Raw genomic sequence first — 12,335 nt, 5'->3', positions numbered from 1 at the left:
AGTACAGGTTCAACTCACTAACTAACCTGTTTCTGCCCCCCCCCCCTAGAGGACTGTGTCCTGGCCCCGCCGGGGGACTGGAGCCAGTGGAGCGTCTGTCTCCGGGACGGCGCCCCCTGTGGTTTCAGGTGGGGCAGGCAGACCAGGACCCGGGGCGTCGGCCAGACCGGGAACCAGCCGGACCAGAAAGAGTCCTGGACCTGCAGGCCGCTCCGCCAGGTCCAGAGGTGCCGGATGAAGAAACAGTGTCCTTCAGGTAAGCTCAAGGTCAAGTGTTGGTGGAGACCACAAGAGACCAGTAGAGTCCAGTAGAGTCCAGTAGAGAGCAGTAGAGTCCAGTTCAGACCAGTAGAGTCCAGTTCAGACCAGTAGAGACCAGTAGAGTCCAGTAGAGACCAGTAGAGTCAGTAGAGACCAGTAGAGTCCAGAAGAAACCAGAGTTCTATAGTGCTTATACTGGACCCACGTCGCTCGCCCAGCTTTCCTCTCTCTCTTTCCCTCCAAGAGGAAGAAAGGATGTGAGGAAGACGAGTGACGAGGTTCTTGTTTCTGGAGGTTTTCCACTGATCTGGATTGGCTCTGCTGCAGCGCCACAACCACTTCCGTCTTGATGATGAGGAACAGAGGCGCCCCAGGTGTGGCTCCGCCCACCAGGCCTCGCTGGGGAAAGGTCGCCGCTGCTCGTTAGCCGCCGCCTGGCGCTACGCCGCTGCTCGTTAGCCGCCTGGCGCTACGCCGCTGCTCGTTAGCCGCCTGGCGCTACGCCGCTGCTCGTTAGCCGCCTGGCGCTACGCCGGCCGGCGGTAATGACAGACTCCTGCTGCGGTTCCTCTCCTTCCTGCTCTGGGGGGGCGGGGGGGGGGGGGGCATGTGAAAGCTCACGACACCACCCAGCTACACCTTGTTTCACTGATTTCTCTCCAGCCGTCATCCACCCTTTTACAGAAGGTCCAGAGGAAGTGACACGCGGCCAGACTCCAAGAATAAAATAGAAAAATCCTTTTCATGATAGTCAACAGAGCAGAGTGTGTGTGTGTGTGTGTGTGTGTGTGTGTGTGTGTGTGTGTGTGTGTGTGTGTGTGTGTGTGTGTGTGTGTGTGTGTGTGCAGTACTAAAACTAACAACACCACCACCTACTGGTCCAACATATGAACTACATTGTTTTCAGTATTTTTACCATAGAAACTTTTCAACGTTGTAAACACCAAATGATTCCTTAATGAAAAAAACAAACAAACCCAAAAACGACGCGTCTCATTGAAAAGGTGTAAACGAGCTGGAGTGTGACGGACGGTGGTCACTTTTTGAAAACGGGCTCCCGAGAGCATCGTTTTTGAAACAAGCCACAAGTTGTGTCAACAGAGAAAATACCGTTTTGGTGAGAAGCTGCAGTACCGGACATCGTCACTGGGGCGCCAGCAGGCCTTTGTCTGGACCTGTGAGAGAAGATCAAAGTTGATGCAGCTCGGGAGAAAAGACTGTCTGTGTGTTACTGGAACAGCTCCAGCTAGTGGTCTGACATGCAAACTACAGAAACAAAGTCTTTTAATGGAAAAATAAATAGAAAATGACACATTTATAAAAGAGATCATTTAAAATCTATGATCAAACCCTCTGAGGTCGTCTTTCCTGTGACGAAACGACTCCAGAACTTGTCTTCTTGTTGTTTTCCTGCTGAGTTCAAGGTTCTATCGCGACACCAGCCGCTGCTTTGCCCTACGTAGGCTAATCGCTAATAGCTAATCTTCACTTCATCCCTCGTTTTCACCATGTAACTATGATTTTTATCTTCGCCATTGAAAAGTGCAAGAAAGTCGTGTTTTATTTATTTTATTATTGATTTGTATGAATGTATTTTCACAAATCGAGATCTTCAGGGAGGATTTGTCATCACCAAGGATCAGATTAGAATGTTTTTCAATAAATCCCAAAACAGTGAAAAAAGTTCCATTCAAAGTGGTTGAGAGGCTCCGGATGGAGGAGATCAAAGCAGATCAAAGGAGTACCCCGTACCTGATACCTGATACTTGATATCGGCATTGGCTGGCCCCAAAAATTCTTCTTCATGAAGATATTTCGTACTCTGAGAAGAACTGTCAGGCCACGCCCCCTCACACGGCCACGCCCCCTCACAACAGGCACACCTGTAAGTGGCATTTTAACTTTTCAACTGCACGACTTATTGCAGTGACCTGCTTCACGTTGACCCTGGGTAAAAAATATCCACGACTGGTCATGAAGCAACGAACCCGAAATACAAAACACATTCCGCCAGAGAAAGACGAGTTCTGGATTTGTTCTCCCTGGAAGCTCGTCCCTTCTTTCTCTCCTTTTCTACTCTCTGATGTCCGACCAACCTCTAAATCAACATCAGCGCAGTAAACGACGGAGAAAAGATTCGTCTTCAGAGCCGAGGCCAAAATCCCGCCGCGCTCGTCATCAAAGCCACATTTCGTCTTTGAACCAACGAGACGCTTTGTGGGAAGTTTTGACCCGATGAGTGACGACGGATTCAAGAGTATCAGAATCAATCAGACACACTGGAGTTCAAGTCCTGGAGCCTTGAACAGCTGATGTGTGTGAAAACGACGCCGTGACGAGCTGAAAAGCTCTTCAAAGCTTTTTCTCCTTCGTGGCCAAAAGTTCTGCCGTCAAAACGGCGACGCATCAGAGGGAAGATTTACTGGAGTATTCACTGAGTACCTGGAATATACCTCAACCACACCTGGAACACTCCTGGAATATTCTTCAACTACACCTGGAATATTCCTGGAATACACCTGGAATATTCCTCAACCACACCTGGAACACTCCTGGAATATTCTTCAACTACACCTGGAATATTCCTGGAATACACCTGGAATATTCCTCAACTACACCTGGAATACTCCTGGAATATCCCTCAACTACACCTTGAATAGTCCTGGAATATCGCTCAACTACACCTGGAATACTCCTGGAATATTCCTCAACTACACCTGGAATGCTCCTGGAATATACCTGGAATATTCCTCAACTACACCTGGAATACTCAACTACAGCTGAAACACACCTGAAATACTCCTCAACTACACCTGGAATACACCTGGAAGACTCCTGATTCAAAGCTGAAACACTGTTGCGCTCCACCTGGTCAGGCTCATTAGCATTTAAAGGTACAGGCAGACATTTCTCAGCTCACTGAAGGACTTTGAGTGAAATCAGCTGATTTGGTGAAACACACCTTGAACACCTTGAACTCTTGGGTCTTGAATTGAAATCAACCAGCCTGTTATGTTGAGGCGTCGCTCCTCCCGTCGTCCACCAGGTGGCAGCGATCAGAACACCAGTACTGATTGTTTGACTGGGAACCACCGGTTCTGCTGATTGGTCCTGAAGAACCTTGTTCTTCCTCGTCATTGGAAAACAAACAATATATATACAATCATTTACATATAATATATATAAACATTTACTGTTTCTGCTTCTTTCCTTTCATCAGAAAGAAGAAAGGTGAAGAAACCAGGAAGGAAGAGGGAGAGAAAACGACTGCGGCTGCTGGCCAACGACGGAACGACGAACCCTGGGGGAGACGACTGACCGCCGAGCAGACGACTGACCGCCGAGCAGACGACTGACCGCCAAGTAGACTGACCGCCAAGTAGACGACTGACCGTCGAGCAGACGACTGACCGCCAAGTAGACTGACCGCCAAGTAGACGACTGACCGCCGAGCAGACGACTGACCGCCAAGTAGACTGATCGCCAAGTAGACGACTGACCACCGAGCAGACGACTGACAGCCAAGTAGACGACTGACCGCCGAGTAGACGACTGACCGCCAAGTAGACTGATCGCCAAGTAGACGACTGACCGCCAAGTAGACTGATCGCCAAGTAGACGACTGACCGCCGAGCAGACGACTGACCGCCAAGTAGACGACTGACCGTCGAGTAGACGACTGACCGCCGAGCAGACGACTGACCGCCAAGTAGACTGATCGCCAAGTAGACGACTGACCACCGAGCAGACGACTGACAGCCAAGTAGACGACTGACCGCCGAGTAGACGACTGACCGCCAAGTAGACTGATCGCCAAGTAGACGACTGACCGCCAAGTAGACTGATCGCCAAGTAGACGACTGACCGCCGAGCAGACGACTGATTGCCGAGTAGACGACTGACCGCCGAGCAGACGACTGACCGCCGAGCAGACGACTGATCGCCGAGTAGACGACTGACCGCCAAGTAGACTGATCGCCAAGTAGACGACTGACCGCCGAGCAGACGACTGATCACAGAGTAGACGACTGACCGCCAAGTAGACTGATCGCCGAGCAGACGACTGACCGCCGAGCAGACGACTGACCGCCGAGTAGACGACTGACCGCCAAGTAGACGACTGACCACCGAGCAGACGACTGACAGCCAAGTAGACGACTGACCGCCGAGTAGACGACTGACCGCCAAGTAGACTGATCGCCAAGTAGACGACTGACCGCCAAGTAGACTGATCGCCAAGTAGACGACTGACCGCCGAGCAGACGACTGATCACAGAGTAGACGACTGACCGCCAAGTAGACTGATCGCCGAGCAGACGACTGACCGCCGAGCAGACGACTGACCGCCGAGTAGACGACTGACCGCCAAGTAGACGACTGACCACCGAGCAGACGACTGACAGCCAAGTAGACGACTGACCGCCGAGTAGACGACTGACCGCCAAGTAGACTGATCGCCAAGTAGACGACTGACCGCCAAGTAGACTGATCGCCAAGTAGACGACTGACCGCCGAGCAGACGACTGACCGCCAAGTAGACGACTGACCGTCGAGTAGACGACTGACCGCCGAGCAGACGACTGACCGCCAAGTAGACTGATCGCCAAGTAGACGACTGACCACCGAGCAGACGACTGACAGCCAAGTAGACGACTGACCGCCGAGTAGACGACTGACCGCCAAGTAGACTGATCGCCAAGTAGACGACTGACCGCCAAGTAGACTGATCGCCAAGTAGACGACTGACCGCCGAGCAGACGACTGATTGCCGAGTAGACGACTGACCGCCGAGCAGACGACTGACCGCCGAGCAGACGACTGATCGCCGAGTAGACGACTGACCGCCAAGTAGACTGATCGCCAAGTAGACGACTGACCGCCGAGCAGACGACTGATCACAGAGTAGACGACTGACCGCCAAGTAGACTGATCGCCGAGCAGACGACTGACCGCCGAGCAGACGACTGACCGCCGAGTAGACGACTGACCGCCAAGTAGACGACTGACCGCCAAGTAGACGACTGACCGCCGAGCAGACGACTGATCGCCGAGTAGACGACTGACGCCGATCAGACCGCCAGGCAGACGACTGACCGCCGGGCAGCAGGAACACGACGATTGAACTCCAGGAAGTGACGGACGTTGATCCAGAAAGTTTCCTCTGGACAAACGGTAACTGAGACTCCGTTTCCACGACGACGCTTCAAGTGAAAGTTCATCAATATTGAGTTTTCGTTTCAGAAAAGTTGTAGTTTCAACGTCGGGCCACTAGTGGGCGCTGTGGTTGGTTTCAGTGCTGAAAGCACACACACACACACACACACACACACACACACACACACACCTGTTCCATATCCCACCTCAAATCGTTGTCATGGAAACGAACCCCAGCAAACGGAGGAGGTGTCGACAGCTATGCGCCGGTTGCTTAGCAACCGCAGAGCAGGGGTCGGATTGGAACCTTCATCAGAGCCGAGTCTCGGCGGTTGGTGATGTCACTCGGCACCATGAATCCTGGGAAACTAATAAAAGATCAAAGCAGTAAACGTTCCTTTACGGGGTTTTGTTCCACTGAATGAATGAATGAATGTTTCATTAAATGTATTTTTGGGGATTTTGAAGCGACTTCTTCTTTCTTGCTTGAGGTTTTTGTCTCGTTTTCTCTCTTCCTCCCGAGTCTCGTCCTTCTTTTACTGCTCATTTCTTTTCTTCCCACAGAGACACAAACACCAATAATAATAATTATCATCAATAATAATCTCTGAAACATTCAAACTGTTGATTTATAGATTGAATTTGTGGTGAAAGTGAAGAGAATAGTGCTGAAAGCTGTGGTGTGGGTGAGCAGAGCGCCCTCTAGTGGCCGGACTGACTCCTGTCCTCAAAACACTTCAAACTGAGGGACTTGGTTTTCAGACCTGATGAACGAATGAACGAATGTAAAATACTGGTTTTATACGATCTTAGTTCATAAACAGTTTTTGTTTCACAGGAAAGATTTTTTTTCTCAGTTTTTTCACAAAGTCGCTTCCTGCTTCTTGTTTTAAAGGTCAAACGTCAAAGATCAAGTTTGAAGTTAAATTAAAGTCCTTAATTGGCACCTTTAGGAAGCCTCCTAACTCCTTTCCTTAACTCCTTTAGGAAGCCTCCTAACTCCTTTCCTTAACTCCTTTAGGAAGCCTCCTAACACCTTTCCTTGACTCCTCTAGGAAGCCTCCTAACACCTTTCCTTGACTCCTCTAGGAAGCCTCCTAACACCTTTCCTTAACTCCTTTAGGAAGCCTCCTAACTCCTTTCCTTAACTCCTTTAGGAAGCCTCCTAACTCCTTTCCTTAACTCCTTTAGGAAGCCTCCTAACTCCTTTCCTTAACTCCTTTAGGAAGCCTCCTAACACCTTTCCTTAACTCCTTTAGGAAGCCTCCTAACTCCTTTCCTTAACTCCTTTAGGAAGCCTCCTAACACCTTTCCTTAACTCCTTTAGGAAGCCTCCTAACTCCTTTCCTTAACTCCTTTAGGAAGCCTCCTAACTCCTTTCCTTAACTCCTTTAGGAAGCCTCCTAACACCTTTCCTTGACTCCTCTAGGAAGCCTCCTAACACCTTTCCTTAACTCCTCTAGGAAGCCTCCTAACTCCTTTCCTTAACTCCTTTAGGAAGCCTCCTAACTCCTTCCCTTAACTCCTTTAGGAAGCCTCCTAACTCCTTTCCTTAACTCCTTTAGGAAGCCTCCTAACACCTTTCCTTAACTCCTTTAGGAAGCCTCCTAACTCCTTTCCTTAACTCCTTTAGGAAGCCTCCTAACACCTTTCCTTAACTCCTTTAGGAAGCCTCCTAACTCCTTTCCTTAACTCCTTTAGGAAGCCTCCTAACTCCTTTCCTTAACTCCTTTAGGAAGCCTCCTAACTCCTTTCCTTAACGCCTTTAGGAAGCCTCCTAACACCTTTCCTTGACTCCTCTAGGAAGCCTCCTAACACCCTCCTCCTCCTGACCTTTGACCTCTACAGACTCCCTGCTGCCCCCAGTGGTCGATCAGTGAACGAGCAGAAGAAGAGAAGCTCCTCCAGTTCAGACTGATTTCATGTTATTGATCAAAAAAGGAAAGAAAAGCTGAAGTGATGGAGAAGCTGAGCGTCTCCCCCTGGTGGACAAAGGAGGAAGTGCTTCTGCGAGAAACAAGGTTTAGTTGAACAGTTTGATGGAAATCCGTAGAATGTATAGTTTGAGTTCCTCCGACTGACTGCTTTGGTTTGAGAAGAAATCAAACCTCCAGTAACTTTAATTAAAGGTAACGAGACGCAGCCGAGCGTCGCTATCAGACGTGACGTTCATAAAGTGAGACTTTCAATGAAGTTCAGACAAAACGAGACGAGGACGAGGACATTCCGTCCGTCCGTCCGCCCGCTGAAAGAAAAGCCATTTGCAGACGAGGAGAAAGTTGAAAGTCGTCTTTTATTGCACAATAAAAGACGGCAGCGACCAGGAGGACTGATGACGCTGGTCCACATGGACACAGCTGAAGTTACAAACAAGACCAGGAGAAGGTAGAATCCCGCCGCCGAGCCAGGCAGTTTCCTCCTCAACCCCTACTTTTCCTCCGTAGTGAAACAGAAAGGCGTCTTTTCAAAAGCGGCACCGGCGACTTCGGCGAGCGCAGAGAAAAGACGTTTGTACCGCTTCGCTTCACGGTTCAGTAACTTTTTTTTCTTTTTTTCTTTTTAAATCAAAGTGAATTCAGAGGAATCCAGCTTCGGGGAGCAAAAAGTGTCGGAGTGTCGTTTTTCTTTTACCCTCATTCAAGTTTTTCCTCGCGGGGAGGTCAAAGGTCAAACCCTCGGCAGGGACAACAGTCCAGCAGGACACAACGCCTCAAACACAAAAGACGCCGGCAGTTTAAACTTGGTGTGAATCAATCAGATCTGGAATCAGCGGCCACGTCGCCTCCTGCAATACCAGGCTGCACCACTAGGTGGTGCACCAGGAGGCTCAACACCGCCCCCTGCTGCACCAGGAGGCTCAACACCGCCCCCTGCTGCACCAGGAGGCTCAACACCGCCCCCTGCTGCACCAGGAGGCTCAGCACCGCCCCCTGCTGTGGAGGAAAGGCTACACTTTCTCTTTTTCTTCTTCAAGATTTCACAGAAGTTCAGATGATTTTTCTGCACAAAGAATGGAAAATTGGTTGAAATTGTAGAAATGCGATTAAAAAAATAAAAATAAAATGCAGCGAACGTCGATGTGAACCAGTTTCTCTCTCTGGGGACAGATTCAGTCTGAGGGTGAGGACTTGGTGAACACATGATTCAGTCTGAGGGTGAGGACATGATTCAGTCACAAGGTGAAGACATGATTCAGTCACAAGGTGAAGACATGATTCAGAGGGTGAAGACATGATTCAGTCACAGGGTGAAAACATGATTCAGAGGGTGAAGACATGATTCAGTCACAGGGTGAAGACATGATTCAGTCACAGGGTGAAGACATGATTCAGAAGGTGAAGACATGATTCAGAAGGTGAAGACATGATTCAGAGGGTGAAGACATGATTCAGAGGGTGAAGACATGATTCAGAGGGTGAAGACATGATTCAGAGGGTGAAGACATGATTCAGAGGATGAAGACGAGCGGCTGAACAATAAATACAATATTCATGACGGAGCGTTGAACTGAACGAGACGAGACGAGACGAGACGAGACGAGACGAGACGAGACGAGACGAGACGAGACGAGACGAGACGAGACGAGACGAGGGACAGAACCGACGCTCCTCCGTCCGGCAGGCCGGGGTCAAAGGTCACCGTCGTTCTGGCTCCAGACTCACTTTGGTCGTTTTGATTGAAATGAACCTTTTGGGACTAAAAGGGGAATTAAACTACGGACCTTCTTAACGGAGCAGCGATCGTTTCCATGACGACTCCTTCGCCTCCACTGAGGGACTCGTCTCCCCGTCCGTCCACAACGAGAGGAATCGAACCAGCCACCTCACGGTCAGAGAGACGAAGTGATTCTCGTCTTTCGTGGCGACTCTTTGTAGACGAGTGCCGGTTCGAGTCCCAGTGGACCCGGGCGCTACGCTGCCCTTGAGCAAGGCGGGTCTGGAGGCACTGAAGCAAACCGTCTGTCGGACGACGACGACGAGAAACGAGGCGGAGGAATAATAATAATAATAATAAAAATAATAATAATAATAAAAATAATAAAAATAAGGCTTCGTCTCACTTTGTTCCACCGAGAGAAAATTAACGTGGAATAAATTATATGGAGCCACGAACCGTGACAACACACACACACACACACACACACACGGGGAAGAAACAGGTTCACAGAGACGACGTATAATAACAGAAATAGTAGAAATAATAGAACTAGAATGTTGAAAGCTCCAGACTCGTCCGGCGGAGAAACAAGCTGAAGTTAAAAAACAAAAGAGCAATATACAGCGTGAGATTTACATATTTAGAAACTGCTATTAAAACTAACCAGAGGAGCCTCTTCCTCCTCCTCCTCCTCCTCCTCCTCTTCATCACTTTGTTCTGCGGACAGACGAGTCCATGATGCTACAGGAAGATTCACAACGAGCTGCTTCTTCTCTGACCTGTTTTTGTTTTTTCTTTTGCAAGGTAGTTTTGTAAAAACAAAAAGAAACAGAAAGCACCTTCCTCTCCTCCGTTTCATCCCTCCATCCCACCGGGGGGGGGGGGGGGGGGTAGGGCGTCACAGCGCCCCCCGCTGGCCGAGTCCTACCGGGGAAACTGAGCGACATGGCACAACGTGGAGAATTCAACTGAGAGGTGAAGCCTTTGACCTTTGACCTTTGCTCCAGTAACATTTCTCCTTTAAAAGACTGAAACTGTCGGGGCGACGTCGAAACGAACGATTCACCTGAAAGTGACCCACAGGAAAACAAAAACAAAAACAAACTTGGCGAGTTAATCTGTGTGTGTGTGTGTGTGTGTGTGTGTGTGTGTGTGTGTGTGTGTGTGTGTGTGTGTGTGTGTGTGTGTGTGTGTGTGTGTGTGTGTGAGAGATGAAGGGGAGGATACAGAGACAGATTCCTATGATTTTTTTTTTTGTGTCTGGGATGAAGAGGACGATGGTGAGGAGGTGGGGGCGGGGCCGGGGGCGTGGCCGGGGGGCGGGGCCTCCTCAGTATATAAACATGACGGAGTTGAATATAACCAGAATTATTAGTCATCATATTAAAAGTCTTTACATTGACGGACAGACACGGCACAAACTTTACACTGTTGCTGGAGGAGAGCTGGAGAGAGAGAGGGAGTTCTACACGTCCTCCTCTCCTCCCTCCTGTCTCTGCTCCCCCTCCCCCTCCCCCTCCCCCTCCTCCGCCACGGCGGAGTCCGGTTCCTGTGTCTCCGGCCGGAGCTGGTCGGGTGGAGGCGGCGAGGAGGAGGCGGGCTGAACTGTACTTTCGCGCTCCTCCGCCTTCTCTCGCTCCTTCTCCTCCTCCTCCTCCTCCCTCCCCCTCTTCCTCCTCCTCTTGGGGCTGCCCGGCGAGCCGTCCCCCGCCCCGGGCGGCATGGCGGGCAGCGCCATGATGCCGCCGTGCGGCAGGAACATGTGCGGGTAGAGCAGGCCGTGCGACATGCCGGGGATCAGGAAGGGGTTAAAGGTCAGGTGGCTGCCGGCGCCCAGGTGAGCTCTGCCGGAGGAGCTGATGATGGCCGCCGCCGTCGCCGCCGCCGCCGCCTCCGCCCGCTTGCTCGCCTCCGCGCCTCCCTTCTCCTTCTCCCCGTCGGCGCTCGGCGTGGTGGACGACGGGCTGGACGCCTCGGACGCCGACGGAGCGGTGGCGGTGGTTAGCTTGGCGACGGACAGCGAAGACGAGGAGGTGGAGGAGGAGGAGGTGGAGGTGGAGGCGGCGGGGTGAGGAGGGGGCGGAGCCATCATGGTGCCCACGCTGAACAAGGCGTGTTGCGGGATGCCGGCGCCGTGGGGGTGCGAGATGCCGTGCAGCATCATGGGTAGCATACTCAATCCGTTCTTGGCGTCCTCCGCCGCCGCCGCCCCGCCCCCGCCCGCCGGGAAGCCGTGTGGGAACCCGGCCGCCATGATCCCCGAGATGGGGATCCCGGGGAGGCCGCCGCGCAGGTTCTGCATGGCCACCATGGAGTCCATGCTGCCGATCAGGCCGCCGTTCATGAAGAGCGGCGGGCCGAGGGCGGAGGGCGGCGAGTCCGACACCGACAGGAGGGGCTTCGGCATCTCGCTGCGCGGCCGCCGGCCGCGGCGCCGCGACGCCGGGTCGCGGTTCACCGGCTCCGTCAGGATCCGGGAAAACTTCCCCTCCGGGAGGAAACCCTGCGGGAACGCAAGGCAGGGACAGGAAGTGACATCACTTTACCCGCTGTGGCTTTTTTTTAGAACACGACTCACCTTGACGGAAGCAGAACGACCTTGAAATTTACTCACTGTGTGGAAGTCAAACACTGTTTCACTAACTAAAATTCCTGAAATCTTTTACCTCTACTTTATATATTTTCAGGAAAATGTTTGCAAATGAGTGAATATAGATTTATTTATATTTTTACAAAATGTCATTTTAATGAATTATATTATCACTAAAGGGTTTATTTATGGATATATATATATATATATATATATATATATATACATATAAAACGACCCGAGGTGTGACTCGTCACTCACGGAGTGTTTGACCACGTCGGCCCAGTCCGGAGCCACGAAGTACTCGGCGTTGGCGTCCAGCCACCTGGACAGCTCCTTGATGGCGGGCGCCATGGCTCCGCCCAGCTGCAAGACACAACACAACCCCGTCACGCTCCGACCCCACCTGCTGGCAGGTCGCAGTACTGCTCTCCTTATCCGTCAATGAGACGCACCAACCAGCCACAACATTATGACCCCCCCCCCCCCCCTTTCATGTACCAACCAGGGACACCGATACGCCTTCAGCTAGAACACTGAGTACTGAGTACTTTGTGTTGCAGTGAACCACCCGGCGCCGTGCAGGACGTACGGCAGCGCAGTGCGTACCGTACGCCCTGCACGTCAGCGGGGTTAGCATGTAGCATCGCTGCTGCGTGAGCAGCTTTTCTGA

At 51.3% G+C, this 12,335-nt stretch overlaps 1 protein-coding gene across 2 annotated transcripts in view; it reads right to left on the bottom strand.

Moving 5' to 3' along the window:
* Nucleotides 1-7,689: 7,689 nt before the first annotated feature.
* chd6 (chromodomain helicase DNA binding protein 6) overlaps nt 7,690-12,335 on the bottom strand; it is a 56,481-nt gene continuing 51,835 nt past the window's right edge. For both annotated transcript variants that reach the window (XM_080494984.1, XM_080494983.1), the window contains exons 45-46: nt 11,924-12,028; nt 7,690-11,575 (exon numbers count right to left, since the gene is read on the bottom strand). In XM_080494984.1, coding sequence (XP_080351110.1) covers nt 10,538-11,575; nt 11,924-12,028 — 1,143 coding nt within the window. In that variant the 3' untranslated portion in view covers nt 7,690-10,537. The remainder of the gene's footprint in view (nt 11,576-11,923; nt 12,029-12,335) is intronic.

The sequence above is a fragment of the Blennius ocellaris genome (assembly GCF_963422515.1).
Source record: "Blennius ocellaris genome assembly, chromosome: 4".
Classification (NCBI taxonomy): domain Eukaryota; kingdom Metazoa; phylum Chordata; class Actinopteri; order Blenniiformes; family Blenniidae; genus Blennius; species Blennius ocellaris.
This window is presented reverse-complemented; position numbering and strand designations above follow the sequence as displayed.